The 21280-nt window shown below is 35.6% G+C and overlaps 1 protein-coding gene across 24 annotated transcripts in view; it reads right to left on the reverse strand.

The window, feature by feature from the left end:
• Positions 1–21280, reverse strand: part of DLG1 (discs large MAGUK scaffold protein 1) — a 163198-nt gene that overhangs the window by 52400 nt on the left and 89518 nt on the right. For 8 of the 24 annotated variants that reach the window (XM_040612687.1, XM_040612664.1, XM_040612662.1 and 5 more), the window contains 7 exons: positions 14505–14603; positions 10374–10427; positions 6738–6788; positions 5618–5742; positions 4109–4278; positions 3307–3443; positions 705–849 (listed from right to left, as the gene is read on the reverse strand). In XM_040612687.1, the coding sequence (XP_040468621.1) occupies positions 705–849; positions 3307–3443; positions 4109–4278; positions 5618–5742; positions 6738–6788; positions 10374–10427; positions 14505–14603 (781 nt within the window). Of the gene's footprint in view, positions 1–704; positions 850–3306; positions 3447–4108; positions 4279–5617; positions 5743–6737; positions 6789–10373; positions 10428–14504; positions 14604–21280 lie in introns of all 24 variants that reach the window. The other 16 variants (XM_040612672.1, XM_040612668.1, XM_040612663.1 and 13 more) reach the window with 3 other exon arrangements.

Genomic DNA, 21280 nt, shown 5'->3' on the forward strand with positions numbered 1-21280 from the left:
GTGGCTAGTACTCTTACTACAGGAGTACTAAAAAAAACAGATTTTGCAGAAAACCTAGATACTGAAATCTGTGAACCAGGTTTTTTAAACAGTTCTTCAGTATCCTTAAGCTCTAAATTTTAAATCCCCATCACCAGGGAAAGTAAGGCAGCCCTACAACTAAACTAGACCAGTTCCAGACAGAAAGTCTTGAAGACAACCAAATTCTGAATTTGGTGTTTTGTGGACTTTTGAATGAACCACCATGTTCACAAAAGTTAGCATAGTGAGCAATCCACTTCATGTTCTGCAGACAGCACAGATAGCAAGCCAGTTAATACTGTGCGCTGTGCTTTTGGATGTTTCCGATAAACTCGGTGCTCATTTCACAGGACACATCATCCACGCAGTGCATTGTCTGTTACTCTTCACAGCTGCCAGGACAACGAGGCACATGTTCTCGTACTCATCAGCAAGATCAGAAACATCAAGTCACTAGGACTAGGCCACATCAGTCACGGAAACACACTAAAAAGCCCCATTGTTGCTGTTTTTTCAGTACACAAACTGCAGTATATAGTTTTCCTAATTAATCAACTTTCTCGTATCACATTTTCACACTGCATAATTTTAAAAGTTTGAAACTGTTAAAATACTAAAAATGGAGCATGTTAAAGCCTTAAAGAAAAAAAAAACATTAAATCACAAAGATAAGCTGAACTTACAGTTTGTGATGTCAGGAGGGGCATAACTATCATTCATGAACATGCTGGTGGGTTTTGCAACTTTCAGATAAACAAAGTCTGATGTGTTTTTTAAGGCAGTCACTGCTTCTTCATGAGTAACTTCTTCTAAGCAAACACTGTTCACCTAAAGAGAAAAAAATCAAAATTTTCATAGGACACTCTCTGAAAGCTTTTGGAGCACTCTGGCACTTAAAAGTATTAGGATTCGTGCACCACAGACATAACAAGCTATATGAAAGTTATATGAGATGCTTTGTAGTGCTGTGCATGCACAATCACAGCACTGAGACAGTATGTTACTGCAAGCATCCAAGAGAAGAAAGTTTCTTCTAGCAAGAATAAATCCTACCTGATCTTGTCATGACATAATTAAGTTCTAGGCATTATAATGGGACAACATATTCTTGCAAGAGGTCAAAAGTAGGGATCAAAATTGGAGAAAATCCCAAAGTAACTGATTTACATGTCAAGTAACAAGAACTAGTTTACAGGTAATTTTTTTTAACTATTGCTATTAAAGTGAAACACTAGCACTTCAGTTTAAAAAATAATTTTAAAATCCTTTAACAGTTAGTATCTCATATAAAGCCTTAGTACATTGCGTTGCTGACCCTCGCTTCCATATTCTGAAGGAGGAAGTAACTTCTGCGGATAAATCCAGCCAAAATGGGAAATAAGGCCTGTATGGCACTGAACCTGAGGGACCAAGGACACTTTCCTCTGTTTGATTACTTAACTTTATAAACTGTGCAAAAACAATTGGGCCTATCAATTGTATTTTGTGGAGAAAAAGCTCTACTGCTTAAATATATTCTTTTTATCTGTATTTTCTAAAAGTTTCCTGAAAGTTTTCTAAAAGCCCTTAAAAAGCTTTAAAAGCCCCTTTTTTTTGTGGGTTTTTTTTAAAAAAACAAAACAAAACAAAACACAGATTTAAATTTCTGCCACTCCTAATGACCGAAAAGTCATTTTGCAGTGCACTGGTAATTGCAGTGCCGCCTGAACACACAGGCAGAAAGTTACGTTCTGCAGAATATGGGAGCTTATCTCTACATTAGTGACTATAGTTTCAACTAAAGTGGAATTCAACTAATCAGAATATATTATAGATGACATTTTACTTACTTCTTTCCTAAACTAATTAACTGAGGGAATGACTACAGATTCAATAAACCAGGACGTTGTATTTACTGTATGAAATAGCACAGTGCCTATGCTCCTTGTGTCTCTGAAGTGTCTGGTATTAATCAAGAGCTACTTTATCCATTAAAAAAATTTGCCTGATGAAATTAAATTAAGTCATACTGAACAAATTAAACTGTTGCACAAGTTTGATATTTCTAACAAAAATTCCTTAAAATCTTGCATATGTTATAAAAAGTTTGCGTGCAATTTTTTGTACATGTGACAAATTTTAACACTGGAAAGCAGTTTGCCATTAAAAGAAAGCTTGCCAGTGCCTTTGCGTTGTGAGAAAGTCCTATAATCCAAACACTTCCTATGACGCAGATTTTAAAACTTAAAAACATCAACTATTAACAGCACTATCATCAAGCAGCTGGATATTTGGGTTTTTGAATTCGCATGGCATATGAAGGTGTGTATTTATTGTGCAGCTAATAGTAAACAATACGTTATCTCTCTTTTTTCCTCCTAGTTCTCATGTAAGGATTTGTTCATGTCTTGAGCTGATTTCACAGAACTATCCATTGTAACACCAAGATATCATTACTAATACTTAAAAAAAGCAGGATTTTTTTTTTTTTTTTAGATAAAGGGATAAGCCCAGGATTCTTTAAGTTCTCCCAACTCTGTATTTGTAACTAACTTATCCAAAAACGCTTTTTACAGATGGGATTCTCTGCACTAAATGTTTAGGCAGTTTCTTACTGTTCGAAGAGCAATCAAAGCACATATTCTGTTCTCCTGTACTCCTGAGTACAGATGTACTCAGAGCCCTTACAGAAGCAGATGCTGCCTGGCAGAGGTATGAGGGCAGAGCAATTAGACCTTACAAGGTGCTGAGTTCACAATTCAAATTCATTCAGAATTTCCTGGCTCTGGTTCTTGTTTTTCTAGCTGGACAACTAGATTTACAGATGGAATTTAAGGAAGTTGAAATGTGTTTTTACTTTGTGAACAGAAAATTCAACTTTCAAAAGCATTACAAACACTGAAATCCAGCATAAGCAGCAGTTTCACTACAGGCTGGCCAGCCCACCAGTCCGTGGAGTTCCTTTCCATTCTTTTCTGAGAAGAGAAACAATCCCATTGTATGCTGGTTTACAGTCCCATCACTCAGCTCCCAGAAAAATAATAGCAGGCATGAGAAATAAACATTCTGATTAATACAGGTTTTGCATGAAACATTGGGCTGAGGAACAGATTTCAGATTTTCTGATGAGATGGTGGTGAACATTGCAGATTTCATTTTTATCACTGATTTTCTGGCAATACCAATTTTTTTTACTGATTTCTATGAAATCACATTCCACTGGCATGCAGCTCAGCCACAAAGTGAACCATGCCCTTACTGGGCCTAAAGGTGAATAACTACTAGAAAAATGCAGCTCTTACTTACAGCTAAGAGTTTGTCCCCAATCTGAAGTTTGCCATCTTTATGTGCTGCCCCACCTTCAATGATTTTGGTTACATAGATGCTGTTGTCTCCAGGTATATGCTGATTTCCTACACCACCAGCAATACTGAAACCAAGACCTGCTTGAAGATAAAGTCATTACTCAACAAACCTTTTAGCATTCATAACCTTTGAATTATTATATAAATAATAATGCTATTTGTATCACGCATACTCATACACATATGTAAAAATATTAGGCTCTGGCTGAAGCAATACTGGATGCCTTTCCAAGTGAACTCATAGTTTTCCAGAAAGTTCTGGAAAAGACCTAACATTTACAGAAGTTCTGAAAATTAAAAGCTAAATTATTTACTTCGTGCCCTGTGAAAGATGTACACAGCAGAGCTATATCATCACCACTGATACTTAAAGAACCACTGTCCAACATTTACCCTTACAGAACCAAATAATACTTCCTCTAAATGGTTTTTAATCTCTCAAAGATCCTTTCTCAGTAATTCAATTAAATATTTTACTCTTGTATATAACGTACTTATTTAGTAAATACTATCAGAAACACATTTTTTTATCATTTGAAAGACAAATATGCATTCTACAAGAACAGTTTCAAGACACACGGATGAAAATGCAGAAGCATTTGAGAGGCCATTATCTTATTTTTCATTATTCTGCATTTCCCACAACTTCACATGCAAGGTACTATTTTATTTTGAAAAATAAATGCAGAAATCTATCATCGACTCTTTCTTTGTGAAAAAGAAGCTTTATACTTCCTACGTACCTTTAGGGCCTTTTACAAGTTTGATTTCCACTATTTTTTCTGTGACTGGTTTTCTTCTTTTGACATACAATCGCACAATTGATCCCGCTTCTTTCAATGCTTCTACTGCTTTGCTGTGTGTCACATCACGAACATCCACTTCATTTACTCGTAGAATACAATCATTAACCCTAGAGACAGCAACATTCATGTTCAGCTGTTGTGTTACAGCAGAGCACACACATTAGGAGTCTAATTTTATCTACAATATGCTAACATACATGTTAACACATTAAGATACATAGATTTTGCTCCAAAATTATACTGATTCAAGACAATGTTCTAAAATTCATTATTAGTGCTTAAAAGTAAAACAAGGACCACTAGTAAACATTTAATGGAAATATTTTGTTCACAGCCTAAGAGGACACCATCTTATATATGTTTCATTCAAGCAGCATTTTGAACAGAGCTTTGTACAAACTACCTTTCATTTAGAGCTACAAGAACTGAAAAAAAAGAATCGGAGACTAGGAGGCACACAATGAAAACACACTGGTTTTAAGCCATTATATGAATAAGCCAACCTCCGTTCCTGCTTTTCACAAGCCATTTCAGTGCTGGCATTCCACTCCATTTAACAAGTTGCTGTAGTAACACTAAGCTCTCATTACACTAAGTACAATGCCTGACCCACCTGTCACCATGTCCTGCCAGATGTAGCTCTGGCAATGGCCAACAAGCTAAAATAAAGCCATGAAATAAGCTTATTAGGACTAAAAACCATAACGCATCAGGCATTTGCACCAAAAATGATAGGGCAACTTCTTGACAACACAAGAGAAAAAAAGCTGGTCCTACAATCAGATGTGGGGTTTTTCCACACAGTGATACAGGAGACTTAAAAGACTGTTCTGGATTAGAAAAGTAACTCATTAATGCAATTTGTTATTAACTCCTAACAGTACTCTTCAAAGGAAGTTGAAAATATCACTTGCTACCACCTAGTAATACGCCAACATTTCCTCACTAGGAATAAATGGTAGTATCGGTCAACAATTAAATAAGAAAATGGGGTATACTGGAGAAAGATTACTCTATTAGTTTAAACAAAAAGTACTGCTTTTGAAGCTGTGTAGTATCTTTGAAAATTTAAGACACAGAATTATACCAAGCATAAAAGAGGGTTGTTACTAAGCTCAACTGTCTTACAGATCAGAAAATCTGCACGTGGATAATGAAGAGCTACCTATCCTGTTATAGAATATACAGCATAATCAATTTATAACACTGAATAGAAAAGATAAAGTTCACTTAATTTCACTTAACTATATATTTTATTGGTTGGGGAAAAAATAAAAATGGTCCACTCAAATATTTTTCATTATTTAGAAACACTTCTGCAAGAAAAATTTACTTAACACGTAATGTAGCATGATAAAACTACTAAAAGTAACAGAAAGTGTGCTATCCACTGTTTGAAAACATAATAATAAACATTTAGCAACCCAACACAGAAAGTCATCATACCGTAATCTTCCATCTTGTGCAGCTGCACCCCCGGCTATAATTTTTGTAATGAAAATACTTGAATCATCCCCAATATGTGGGTTGTCTGTACCACCTGCAATGCTAAAGCCAAGTCCTGAATTTCCCTAAAGGTAGAGGGGAAAAAAAATTTACACATTTCTTTTGGGGGAAAAAGATATTCTAGTATATAGAACCAAATCTATATAATTTTCACTGATGAAAAATATTAAAAGACAATTTAAGCAGTATACTACACATAACCATATGTAAGATGTAATTATATTTTTTTTCATAGAACATAAAATCATTGTGTAACTGTGAGATACAGTTCCAACCCCACAGCACTCTCATTGAAGCGAGACGGATAAACTAGATAAAAGCTTCCCTCTCTCGTGAGCTAGATCTTTGAGATATTCGTACAAATATTTGTTCCTCATTAAATTCTTAGTGCTAAATTATTTTTTCCAGAGAAGTCCCCAAGTCATTTGTGTCACGTATGTAATACCATCTTAACAGATGCAGAGATTCAGAGTGAGATTTTCTCTTTAAGGTTGCTTGACCTTACTGTCACCTGCAAGACCACTTCACCCTCGCAGTAACTGCCAGAACTGCACAAGTATCAAACACAACCATAACAGTGTAGCTCAAGAAAAGAGCGCCAAGACGGATCTCAACATTGTACACCTAACAAAGCAAGGTATATGACAAGGCGTCACTTGCAATCTCAACTGGAATCCTGAACACCAACATAAAACTTAATGGTATAAACAAAAGCCTCTCATAAATGGCAATATAGGAAATGAAACCATAATTTGTGCTGTTACTCTCTACGAGCCTAGATAATTAAATGCATGCAGTATGTCTCAGGGAGATCCTTCCCCCATTTTACTCTTAATGGTCAAAGATAATAATAAAAGCTCCTATTCCTGCTTCAGGAACTGGTTGTATATTTTTTTTTTCTTTAGGTTAAATAATCTACCTAAAGAAAGAAAAAAAAACCAGTAAGAATTGGTTTGGATTTTTGGATTGCCATCTAGCAGTATGAAGATGTTATTATTTCTTCTTTAAGTTTCACAAGACCCATCTAAAACAGAGTACAGAAATACATTTATCATGTTACCCTTTCAAGCGTAATTTCTTCATACTCGTAATCTGCATCTGTGCCATTGACCTATAAAGAAAAAAAAGTGAGACTTACTGAGAATTTTACACTTTACATGACTGTTTGCTCAGCTGGCAGTTTACTCCCACCAAATCTCAGCTGATTCATAGTGACCACTGAGCTCAGAGGGGATGTGTGATTTCTCACACTGCTCTGTGCATGAATCAGACACTCCTTTTGTATGAGTTTAAAAGTTAAACTCATTTAATTTCAGAGAGCAGACTATGCTACACAGAAACTGTAGAACAGAGGCCCTCTGCTTCTGACTGCCAGAAAAAAATAATTGCTTTTAGGATCCTCAGATGTTCCTCAGGCCATACAGCAAGTTGAAACTGAGAAAAAAAGGAAGGAGTCATGAGGTAGACAGGAAATTGTACAGAAAAACAGAGCAGTATTTTCAAACTGTGGTTCCTCACAGAGGAGAGAAAAATCAAAGATTGATGCTTTATACCATTTCTCACTAGAATGTTTATATTACTATTTATGTGACATATACAAGATCAACATATTAAAACAGGATCAAAACCAGAAGAGTTTAGAAGAATATTTTATAAAGGTAGATAAAAACCCCAAATACTGGAAGTAAGTTAGAAATGACACCCACATTCTTTGCTGTCTATAGAAATAATAGAGAAACAAGTAACAGAAATAGCAAATAGCTACATTAAATTAAAACAAATATCTAAAAGTACCATTAAGTGTTGGGTTTTTTTTTTAGTTACTAAGGTATCTTGGAACTCAAATTCTTTCCTTCACAGGTACCTACAGCAGCACATACAACATGCAGCTACAGGCAATTTTCTATTTCAAGCCTTTTTGGATGAAATATTTAACAAGATAAGAAATCACATTTATAGTATTATTTTACACATCATCTTGTCTATTCCTAAGATATTCTATATCTGGTAATCTTCTGTACTCTTAACATACTATTCAAAATTTTATAAAGATAAAAACTATATTTATATAAGGACGTATTTTAACATCTGCACAATTTTCTAGCAGATAAATTTAAAAGGGACTTTAAATTCACCCTAAACAAAATTAAGATCACATATACTTAATTCCTTATATGTTTATTTGAAAAATTTAAAAGGTCCAAAAATTGAAGAGGCCACAACTTTCACAGGCTGTCTAATCTCAAGCTCATTTATCCCTCAGTAGTTTTTCCCTCAATCTGTAATTATATCTCCATATAATACAATAGAGGCCACGTCCACTCCAGACATAACAGATTATCTTCTTTGTGCAGTACCTCAAAAATTATTATGTCCTTAGTAGTTTGTTCAATGGAAAAGATACAAAAGATACCGTGGTTTTACCACGTGATATTTCTCCATTAAAAAAGGAAAAGGTCTTGACCCTCTGAATACATGAAACTGTATCCATTGCTACACCAACTGTGATCAAGTTCTTATGTTAGCTTAGTGCTTGTGCTATTATCCACAAGAATGACAATATGTGCTAACTGAACCAGTCATCCAGCACTACAGTACCTGGGAAACGGTTCTTGATGACCAATCAATATGTGGCTTTTTTTCTTTTAAAGAAATCATAAGGACAAGCAAAAATTTCCCTATCTGTTACCATTAAGCAAAACAAAGCCATTCCTAAAGTCTCTTCTTGTTTATTTCCATGTACAAAACTCTGTAGTACAGTTTTAAACTACCATCTACACAAAGAGGAGCAAATAAGAACCTCTATTTTTATCTGCTACTTTAGCTCAGTTCTATAGTCCCTTTTTTTTCTTCCTTTTTTTTAATTTACCTTTGAATTGATTTTATCTAACAAACTGAGCATTAACAGAGACAGGAGCAAAAAAACATCAAATGATAAAAATCACTGTCCTATTCTACTTTTTGCAAGTTTTGAAGTGATCTCAGATCCACTAAGCTAAACTTTATTTGCAGGGACTTCCCCTGGATGAAGGAAGTTCAATACTGTAATTAACCACAGCAATCTTCCTTGAATCTGAAAACCTATTAGAAGTTCAGCAGAATCTGGTTAGAGATTTTTGGCTGTACTGAAGTTAGTTTGGTATGGTTAAGCTTTCCACATGCCACCATCTTCAGTTTTGTCTGTATTTCCTTGGGCTCTTGCAAAGAATAAAAAAATATGCTTCTTTGTGGTGGTTTGGGTTTTTTTTCCCCCCAACTCAGTTTGAGTTCTAAGAGGGGGCACTTCCTCAGCAGCTTTATGATTTAGGTAATAAGAGCTATGTTCTTCACCACTTGTTCCTTGATAACTTTCTAGATTAGTATTTTGCCTTTTTTTTCCCAATAGAAAAAGCTTTAATTGTTAAGGTTTTTGTAGATTATTGATGCAGTTACCTAACAAGTACGATTTTACATTTTTTTTACATACTTAATTGCTTAACAATACCATTAGCTACTTGGGAACCTAGAAAGACATTCCCTTACTCAAATTCCTATGCTTACAGACTAGATTAGATTACAGATAATTACGGGAAAACTGGTAATTTAGATAGCATTAACAGAAAAAAACTGACACTCAAAAGCTACTTTCTCTTCTTATTTCTACTATCTACTGTTCTCCATGTGACCTTATCAGACAGAGCCTTCTGAAATGTGAATACATATTTACTAATCACTTTTCTTCTTGGTTTAGTTTGTGTGTGCAGGGAGACACCTCACCTTCAGCAAGATTTTCTACACTGTATCTGCATCACATCAATAAGAGGGCCACAAACTTCAGGCTACTGCTGTGATCTTTTAGTCAGAGGCATCATTATTACACTTGGGACTCATTTATGAGCCAATTATGTCACTGTACAGATCTTTTGTCTTCTGCTCGAAGCGTTAATTCACACTTTTGTTTGTCTTATTACAGCAGCTGTCTAGCAGTTTTGCTAAGTTATGAATGCTTTTGACAAGGACAGGATTTACTCCTCACTTGCCAATATCGGTACTTAAAATAAAAAAAGTAAAACCAACTAGTACAGGCATTAAGACTGTTCAGGAAAATTACTACTTTTTGTAGTTACGAAAGTAATTACAGGAGGAAGGTAGGGGAAAATTCAGACCTGGAACTATGCCAAACTTACATACGTCCCAAAGCCTCTGAAGTCTATCAGTCAGTGGTATTCATATCACAAAACACACACTGCCAAATACAAATTTTAGCCTCCCTATAACTACACTTATTACCTTAATGTTTCAAACAGAACCAACCCATTTTTATGAACATTCAGGCACTAAAATCTTAAGTATAGCCACTGCATGAAGAAGTGTTTTTATGAGATGTGCAACGGAAACAGCACATTAAATATTAAAGCATCTGCCTGCACAGTTGAAGAAACAGATTGTCCTCTGAACACTGAACCACTGAAACCTCAGTGGTGTTTTGCACTGTCACACACTGGTCCTTAACACAGAACCTTGCACCTGCAATCTACAACTTTTTTTCATGAAACAGCTATTTAAGGACAAGGACATCAAAAAACCATCAGGACAGCTGACAAAATCAAGCACCTTCAAAGAGGTAAAATAGGTTTTACTAAATAACAACAGACCTACACAACTACATACATAAAACGTTATCTAAAGTTATAATTGAAAGCAAGTATAGGCTTACGTATGTTGGAGTCTCCAAAGAATCTGTATTCACCAGCACTGGAGGGGGATTTGCCTTTAATAAAAGAATAATTCAAAAAATTATACAGCATCATAGAAAGCAATACTAGTGATAATTGTACAACACTTAATTTGCTGTGTTTCTCAAAGTTCTGTTAAAAGGTAGCCTCCACATGAGAATCTCAGAAATTCACCTTCAGAACACTTGTTTCTACCCTGAACAAATTGCTTTCACACCACAACACCACACTCTTCCAAAACTCTGAGCTCATATTTTATATGCAAGTTTTGTCATTTATTATGTTGCATTTCAAAGGAAAACCGGGTCATGCTATCATTTGACATGATGTCAGTCACTCTAGTACTTGTGGTATGACATTCAGAAGGTGCTTTATCTTAAAACCATGTTTGATTCTTCTTTCTCCCTGCTAGGAAGATACACACACATACACACCCCTTCAACATACAATACAGAAACTTAGAGAAGTTATGGATGAAAGGATCTACAAAACTGACTTGTGAAAGAAAAACCACAGCAGACATTCATCTACTGCACAGCAGCTTGTGCTTCTATCAGAAAATTGTCATGGATTCACAAGCCACAAGCAGAGATTACTGCTACAGAACTATCGAAACAGTATAGCGTTCTTGCTGGTCAGGAACTTGTAGAATAAGCTAAAGCTCTTACTCTCTGATGTTACTGAGGTTGCAAATGCCACCAGTCTATATGGATTTATCTGAAACAATTTCAAATAAACAGATTTCCTTTTTTTGCATCAATTATCTGCAATTAAAATAGGCAGCATCTAGGCTGCTCTAAGGGTGTAAGTGCAGTGCAGATATATTCCAGACTCCTCGATACTGTTGTGGTATTAAGTTCAACAGAACCTACAAACTCAGTGGAACAAAACAAAGTTCATCTCCTTACTGTTTTAATGAAGCTGAGGGGGGGGTATGTATAAAAAAATCCATTATCTTAAAAATTAAGATATTCTTTATCCTTTTAAAAAAAAAAGTCTCTTATATGTGTGTATGTGTGCAGAAATAAATACAGGGACAGTTGTAACAGGCTGCAATAGAAGCTAGTATTAAACTCATTCAAAGATGAGCTGAAGATAAAAAAAAGACAAATTACATTAATCTATTCATATTCTGCATTTTAGTTTCATTATCATGACAATGTACTTTTGAGGAATTAATGATTTTTAAAAGCTCCAAAAGCTGGGAAGTAAGCGATGACTCAGAACGTCCTTAACAAAAGACAGAGATGAATAACCTACCATCACTAGACAGGAATCATCAACCTGTTATCAGTTCGCTTTGTCAGAAATTAGGCCTGTATCATCTACTAAATGCTAAAATCAGATGGTATCTACACAAGTTAACAGAGCAGACTATTAAAAAAAAAAAAAAGGAAACAAGAAGGATGACACTTATGACTGTCAAAATGCCATCAAACACCCTTCTCACCCAGCAATTCTCTCAGCAGAAGCACAGGCACACTTTATGCAGTACAGATACCAAGTACTAGTTACTAGTGTCATAACAAAAATCTGTTAACGAGACAGATATCAGACAGAAACAATGCTACCCCTCACAACCATTTTCTGCCATTACGTTACATTCCAATTTCTGCTTCTTATTCAAGTGCAAGTTCTATTAAAATAAAACCAAAATTAAAATCCTGTACTAAAAATACCAATCAATGAAATTATGTATCACTATCCCTGTTAAAGTTCTACAATTTAACATGGTAGTCAGAAAAACAAAACAATTTATTGTATTAAGAACCTCACTGAATATGAGGCATTAGGAGTATAATCTCCGCTGGATCTATAAGAGACCAGCATACATTTATTATTCTATTTGTGTATCAACTATGAGAAGATTTTTATTTTATAAACAGAAAATAAAACAAGGATTAACTTTGAAAGTTCAGTCACATTGCTTAAATTTCATTTAATTTTTCTAATTTATTTTTCTTTAATATTAAGTTTCTGTAATATCCAAGTATATTCAACAGAAGTGCCAATGAAAGCTGGTTTCCTCTGAATCTTTTTCTTGAGGCTGACAAGCGTTCTTTTAACATCTTAAAGACGAGAACTAGCTAAAAGCAAATTGCTATTAGTAGGTGAGGTTTCTATGTGAACAGTGTGTTTGAGACACAAACCAGCCAACCTATGCAAAAGATCTTCCATAAAAGTGATTGTTCCTAACACTCCTTCTGCATTTATCTGGATTACTGCATCAAGAAGCAGTAATTTACCGTCATTTCCCAGCAGGAAGGAGAAAAGCTTTGTGCAAGGTATGCCTGGACACAGCAAAGACACAGGGCAACGTCTCACTCAAAACGTCCAATGTTTTTGGAAGCAAGACCTGGTATTTCAGTCCGTTTTACAAGAGTTCTCCAAATTACCTAACACTTTCAAGCTTCGGTGCCAGGGCTTGTTCAAATATTTAAAAGCTATTTCACAAATTTGTTTACAAGCAGACTATGGGCTTGCCTAAGGGATAAAGAGATTAACAAAACAGAGAGATCTATCTGCTGTACAAAAATGCATCTGCCAAATCCAAAGTAGATTATAACTTTCTATGGTATTTTCTAATTGCTTAGAATCACAAATTATGCAGAATTATATAGCTAACTCCTGCAGACATTTATATGCTTTCAGAGGACAGAGGCACAGACCGTTCAATTCTTACTCTTCTGCTTGTAATCCAGCATCATCAATGAACAGTAACACTGTCACAGCAATGGCAGTCAAAGAAAATATAAACACATATTGCAGTAATTATTTTATTTTAAATTAAGTTTAGCCTGCTGGCAATTCCCTGAAAGTAAATGCTACTGGAGACTCCGTTATCTTTATCCATCAAGGATGACAACAAAAGTCTACTGGCTGCACTAGTCTGCCTGCCTCAAATCCTGATGTGGGCAGAATCTCTCTATATAAGAAGTAAGTGTTTCTGAAACTAATCAAAACTCTGGTCTGTCTGTTGGGAAAAGCACGGATGACTGATGCATGTAAACACACATCCACTAGAAACTGCACTATAAAACCGCCAACTGTAAAAACTTGTGATAATTATTGGATTTTGTAAAATTTAACAATGTAGCAAAATAAAAAAGATTACCACCTGTTGCCAGTTTAGCTGCTTAGCTTGAAAGCAGACCTTAAGAAAAGTAAATATTGACATGTATACAGCAAAAATACTACGGCAATATTCTGGATAGCTTAATTCCCTTTTAAAGTTAATAAATATCTGTCACCAAACAATTCCAAAAAGTAACCTATCTTTTCAGAAGGCATGCACTCATCATTCAAGATTTTTGCATTGAAAGTTACAAAAAAAATAAAAGCAGAATGCTATTCTGTATGCAAAAACATAACTGCTACCTATCCCAAATTATTCCATAGCTTGCCATGCTGCAGTCACACATTGCAACTTATACACAAGATATTCATATTAACTGTATTTACTGCTTTCACTCATCTTGACAGTGTTGGGGTATTTTTGTGTGTTGACATTACGTGACCTAAAGGATGACGGTCCAGAAGGGAAGCACATCTTACAACTCAAATATATTGGGAATAGAAGGAATAGGAATAGAAGGATGAAGGATTAAAAAAAAAAAAAAAAAAAAAAAAAAAAACCACACTTTTGTATTCTAAATGCCCCCAAGGACACTAATACCAACTGGAGAACATTAGAAATGTCATGCAAGTGCAATCACTGAAAGACATATATTAAGTTTCTGTATATGAGATGAGACAATTTTCTATAAATAAATCAAGCAATAACACTTTAATAAGGGTGAAATGGCTCTAAAATCATTACATGAACACAAAATATCCTATTGCTTCTTTCCATTCTTATGGGGTTTTTTCTTCAGTTATTTCACTTCCATATGAAAATAAAGATATTTTAAATGGACTAAAAGCTGCTATAAAAACACCCAAAAATTAGAATGAAACTTTAGTGCATTACTAATGCAGCTATGTGACAGTTCATCTCAAACCTGTGTGTGAGAGTACCAAAAGGTGAATTTAAACAAAGCAATGAAATAAATCAAACAAATAAAAGTTGAATAAATTTAACACACACACACACAAAAAAAAAGAATAAAAACCTGTGGTATGGTAGATGGGATGACAGTGGTCTCAGCAGGGACTGGTGGGACAGGGATCACAGGGACAATGGGAGAAGAGGAAGGAACAGCTTCTGTGGGCTAAAAATTACCAACAAAATGTCAAAAATAACAGCAACTAGAAAAGCATTTTAAAACAAACAAGATTCAAATTTAACAGCTTAAAAAAACCTGAAATAGCATATAGATTTGGAGACTTAATTACAACTGAAAACAAACAGGCACCTTTAATCATGCTGTACGTGGCAGTGCATCCTCAGCAACGTGCTAATGTCAAGGAACCCAGAGTAACAAGACATACCGGGATTGCTTATTCATACCAAGTTACTCACCTTGCGGTACAGAATAACGAGCCTTTGGGGTCCAACAGAAAACCTGTTCATGTCAATGGACAGAGTCAGGCTCTTTGTGGGGTGGTTTTACAACAGAAGCCCTTCACCAATATACAACAGTGTGGAAAAGCAGGGAAACAGTGGCTAAAGTTGATACCATTGAACAAAGCCAATATACCTCTTTGATAAAGGGGAAAAACCAGCAATACAGTAAGGTTTCTGAAGTGGGCAAAATCAAAGAAAATATCTTAGTCATATGGGTGGAAGATCTTAAAACTAATGCAATCTACTTCTAAGATCTTCATAGAGGTTTACCATACACCTCCAGACTAGTAGAATTTTGGTCTTAGAAATTTTCATTAAAATAATAACCAGGAAAGCTACTGACAAGCTGCAACGGAACAAGATTACAAAGAGCATTTTGAGCAAAACACTGACTCAAGTCATTTGGAGATATCAACGTACTGATTGTCAATGAGCTGTCAGCAACATAAACTACTGGCAACTATCATCAAAATTACAAGCTGAACAGCAGATCAAAGCTCTTGCAACTTAGTTGTTCCAAGACAATCTTGTGATCTTTAAATATAATGAAGCATAATGACAACAGAAAATACTAAATCCTGAAAATGAACCAAAACCCCAGAACATAACAGTATTAAACATTATTTTGAAAGTTTGAGATATTTTAAAACACTAAGCAATATGCACCAGTAGCATACGCCAAATTAAAGAGTAAAAGCAAATATTAAAGAAACCTGAAACAGCCCAAGAGCAGCAACCATTATTAAATGCACATACAGTATTTCTACAGGTTTTTACAGCTCAAAGTCAAGGTACCCAAAATGAACAGCTGGTGAAAAATGTTGCGGTTGTTGAACAACGTAAGAACAAGTGAATTTGTTATCTTGAGAGATTATTATTAATGTCATTTAAACATTCTTACATCTACGGACAACAGCACTATCTTTCAAGTGTTAAATAAATGAGAGTGACCGAGACTCTAAATTAGTCTAGAAAAATTATAATAAGTATTTTGCAAAGGATGCAGGAAATGGTCAATGCAACAAACCTCCAGTTACTGGAAGAATGATGCAACCTTTAAAGGCCAATCAAATTAAATAGCTTGAGCAATCACTCAGCCCTACAAATGCAAAAAATAAGCCACATCTTCAAGTCTGCCTTGTTCCAAAGTAAGCAGCTTCCCATGTACGTACACAGCAAAAATCCTGTTAACCAAAATTTCAGATATACACATATACACACATGAAGGCTGAAAAGCTAAGCAGTAGCATATCAGAAAAAAAATCCAACTTTACAGTTGCAACTCCTGCAACAACAGAAGGTTGAAAACAAACTGAAGTTATGCTTAGATACTGACCATACCCTTCACTGCCCTTTGACTTAGCAAAATATCTGACCAAGTTTCAGCTGATTTCCTTATGGCCCAAACAATCTGCACCAAACAGCTGCTTGATTTTCCCGCTGCTTTTCTTTTCTCAGTTCAATAATGAACTCCCACATCTTTCTGGGCTTCTCAATCCCAAATGCTTCAAGAAACCCTCCTAACCAGTTCCAATTTTTATCATTATTTTAAAACTGACATTGTTCAATGTGCAACTGTAATTCTTTCAGGTTCCAGTCTCATAAGCTATTAGTACCATCACTGTATTTTCCCTCTGTGCTGTTCATTTAGTATCCACTAACTCTTAAAAGCCACTCCTTGCTCCTCCAATCGTCCTGGAAATGTTCCTGTTGAATCTCCTCCGCTACCATGTGGGTGAGGAAAAAGATGACAACACTTGCAAACCCTTTCAAAGAATGTGCAAATCCAAATGGAATACAAGACTGTCTTCACTTGACTATTTCATGGAATACAGTGCAGTGATGCAGGCACTATGGCTACCACCAAGAAAGACAATGCAAGAAATTAAAAGATTTTTCATCATCAGTGAAAGATAACCTGGAACTTCCTTATAATGCTAGAACGTTAATTTTATTTTAGTATGGCACACAACCAGTCTGAAAATTATTATATGATACAGTATCTGTAAATAAGCTCCCAGGAATTTTCAAGAAACATTTGTAACTTTTATAAAATCTCAAAAAATACACTAAAGTATTCTGAAAAACAAAAGCTTATGCTCAAAGTAACTTTAAATAATGACGTCTGACTAAAGCATTTAATGACCTTGGTTTGAATGGACATGAACTAAAACAAACACACAAAAAAAGTAGTGGACCAAGTAAAAACTTTGTTTTGAATATATATGAAATATAGCACAGGATTATGACAGACTATTGTATATAGGAATGCATGATTGAACAATAACTCACTTTAACAGAGGCTGTCTGCCTAAATAAACGTGCTAACACCTACAACAAGAAGCCATTCTGTTATAATACTATGATATAACTCAAGTAGTTGGTTTTTTTAAAGGGTAAGGTTGGACTTAAGTATTTATATACAAAAACCTAATCATTAAAAAAAAGCTAAGATGATGATACCTTTAAGGGATCAATTACAATGAGTGCCTCCAAACCTAACACCAAGTCCAGATGTTGCAAAAAGGAAAAACACACCCATTTTCTCACGTTTAACCAACACACAGTGACTCCTTCTGTGAGCAAATACCAACTAACCTGAAATTAAATCACGGCACCATACACATCCTGAAGCAGATCAACTAAAACAGCCAATTCCATAATGCTACTCTTTATGAAGACTAAAGGATACATTTTGGAGAACAAGTAATCAAAGCAGACTTTCCTCATTTTTAAGAAATTACTGTAAAAAACCCCACACTGTATACAGTGTAACAATCTTAATGGGAAAACACTGAGCACAAGTATTTCTTTGCCAGCCCAATTTAAATTATTGCTACTTTGAATACTAACAATAAAATACAAAATAAAGTTACAAAGTTGCTAGAAACAGCAGGGGTAAAACTACAGAAAGAAAAAAAAAGCGTGACATATTTCTACAGTTTGCATGAAAAATGCTCATCTATAAGTACTTAGTGCAATACATACCTTTTCTAAAGAACAATTAGAACATGAGCCATCAGACACCCAACCACTAGCAGCTTTTACTTTTGCTGTGCTTTTTGTAGGACTCTTTTTTACACTATCACGTAGGTTTATAAATTTTCCTCTGTGTTTGGAAGACACTGGCAGCGTGGATGAACTAAAAGATGTATGAATGCTCAGTGCCTGCTGCTGATGCCGGAAAGGCTGCTTTGGCTGCATATGAAGATTTTGACGTATTTCCATTCTTGGGCTCCTCGTTAAATCAGTGAGCTTGAGCGTTCCCATTTCACCATCATCTGTAGCACCACAGTAATTGTAGTTGTGATAGTGAGTAGCCATGAAACTAGCAACACGAATAGTCCTTTTTGCAAAAAAAATGTAGAGAAAATAAAACAAAATATTGCTTCCTGAGAAACTTAAAAATATGATTGTTTTCTAGAGTATGGTCATCAGAAGAAACACTAAATGCTCTTTTAGCTAGTACTGCATGTTGTGTACTCTCTCACTCTATTTAAAGAGCACCATTGAACCACCACACAAGAGTCAATTTGCTGGGCATAAATAATCAATGCAATGCACAAATTATTGAATAGATGGCAAAAGTCATCTGACTATTTATTAAGAAGCAGCTATGAAAGGTTACAGTTATTTTCTTTCTCCCATAAGTTCCTACTATCCTTAAACTTTGTTGTCTTTTACCACCTCAGAACTTCTCCAAGATTTACTTCTAGAAAATTTTAAAATTCCTCTAACTGTTCTGAACACTTTATGGGGGCTGAAAACTAATGAATTTAAAGAAGCTTATGATGGAAAATATATGAATTGTGAACGGGCAGACACATTGTACAAGATTTCAACATGAAACTTCCATCAAAGGAAACAGATTTGTTCAAATCATAACAAGAATTACTTTGTGTTAATAATTTTATGAGCTGCATTTCCATGAAATATAGCAGCACTGTAAGACCACAATTTTAAGGTGTATATTGTTTAAATTAAGACTTTTTTAAAAAAAAGTTATTAAACAAATATGGAATTCTTTATTTTATTCACTCAGATTTGAATGCCAAGGATGCAGGATCTATATATTACAATTTACCCCAATTTTCACAACAAAAAAAGCTCCAAAACAACTCCTAGCACCACCCCCAAGGAAAAAGTACACAATGAGGAGCTAACTTGATTTAGTTGTGCTGGTGAATATTTAACTTTACTAGCCAATTTTAAAGTAATCATTCTAAAAGTAGGTAAGGATCAGAAGTTAATTTCCCAGAGTCTAAATGAAATTTGACAGCTAAACAGAGACACCTATATTCCTAGCCTTACAGAAGGAAGGTGCAGGATTATGTCAGTGGTCACGCAGTCTTGTCGACAGCAGACACACAACCAGCATTTGCAGCTCTGGGCCAGCCACAGCACGCACCATCTGCCTCTTGCCTCATGGGTCTGTTCTCGGAATATGCTGTGAATCTGAATATCTGGTGCTGGGTATGATAAGAATGAAGGACATCAGCACATAGGAAACAAAGTTTGATTAGCTCAGCTGTACTGTATTTTGATAAATAGCGAGATTTCATCAGTTCATAGCATTAAAACATGATTATTCTCCCTCTCACTGTACACCTTCGTACCGCAAATCCGAGTATCTGAGTCAGCATGAGTTTTACACACAGACTAAAAAACTAGGAATACAGACCTAAGTCCACACATTTCCAGTTATTTTTATAGCATTGATATTAAGAGATAAATAGGAACTGACAGATCCTCCTCTAATCACCAAGAGCTGCCATGTCTCATCTTCTACTCAGAATGGACATAATCAAGAACCACATAACATATCATTAATGCAATATTCAGAAATGGAGAGACAGAAAGGTTTCTGGCCAGTGACAGGGAGCTGTAAATACATTGGTCATAGAAACATTCACAGACTTGCACACACATATGGTAGGTATGTCTTTTGCCTTCAAAGTATCAGGGAGCTGGAGGACTGTGCCCCACTAACAGAGATGGGCAGATGCACCCAGGTTGCTCTGTTCTGGACAACCTAAGAACCTCTCGATTTTGTTATTGAAGGGCAGAGGCAGAGAAGAAGATATGCATGTTGTGAATGTGCCTATGGGTAAACAGTTCAAAACCAGTACATCACAACTAACTTTTTCCCCTTCGAGAATTTTCCACAGATGCGTCAATACTGAGTAACCCTGGGGCACATTCCCCAGCCTGCAGGGATTATCTGGACTGAAGTTTCTTGTGTGGAAGCCTCTGTATCTGTATCCTCTTTGGCAATAGTGTGCCAAATGGCTGCTTTTGTAGACCATAAATAAAGATTATTTTCCTCAAAGATGTTATCAAGATTGCTTGAGGTTTAGCAGGCTGCATTCATACCACCCATTTTACTTGCATATCAGTACTCTCTATTTTCTAACCCAGCATGACATTGTCTAATTACGAAAATGTAGAAAGGAAGAAACAAGAGGTTTGGGGTATAAGGCTTTTCTCTTGCATACATAATAAATCCCAAAATAGGTGATGTTCCAGATTCAAAAGGAACATCTTATTCCTGGAGGCATCAACTTTATTGAAAACACATAGACCAAGCTGCCTCTCAAAAAAAACCAACCAAACAAACAAAACCAGCTTTGAAGCATAACGTGAGGGCAAGGGGAGGAGAAACTGGACATGATATTCTTGGAAACCCAGTTGTCTGGCTTCCTATATTCTCCCCCAAATAAGAAAGGGGAAGACACAAGGCAAAAGATGAGATGAAGGAATTCACATTACTCCAGTGTGCTTTCAGACATGCTGACTTCAGTGGCAAAAGAACAAAGATTATGTGGCAGATAACGGTAACAGCACAAGGTTTTTTACTCAAAGTCTTCATGCCTTTGGTCCCTGAGATGGTATCAATAAGTTATCAATAATTAAAAGAAAAAAAAAACAACTTGAAAGCACTTGTAGTTCCAAGAGCAACAGTCCAAACACCAAAACACAGCCAAGGAACAAGAGGTACAGGCAGAATGCCCAACGCATCCAGGGCTGCACGGTGTGCCACGGCTTTCTCCAGTAAAAACAAGCTTTGGCCGCATTGAAATCTAGTGTTATGCAAGTATGGAAAGTGAATGTAGCATGTTGGTAAAAACACATGGGAAGAGGAGGAAAGGAATATATAATCAAAGTGCAGTAAGGCTTATCTAAAACAGTCATGGTATAAACAAAATTGAAACAGGAAAAAAAAAGGAAAAAATAGAGAAGGCAAGAAGAATGCTATTAAAAGAGATTAATCAGATATTTGATAGTCACAAAGATCATTTTGCCCAATTATATTCACACATGTGAGGTAAGGCAGAGCATGCCTTGCAGTCACACTGGCAGAAGAAAAAAAAAAGCTCTGGT

This window comes from Falco naumanni, chromosome 13, assembly GCF_017639655.2.
Source record: "Falco naumanni isolate bFalNau1 chromosome 13, bFalNau1.pat, whole genome shotgun sequence".
In the NCBI taxonomy this organism is placed as follows: Eukaryota; Metazoa; Chordata; class Aves; order Falconiformes; family Falconidae; genus Falco; species Falco naumanni.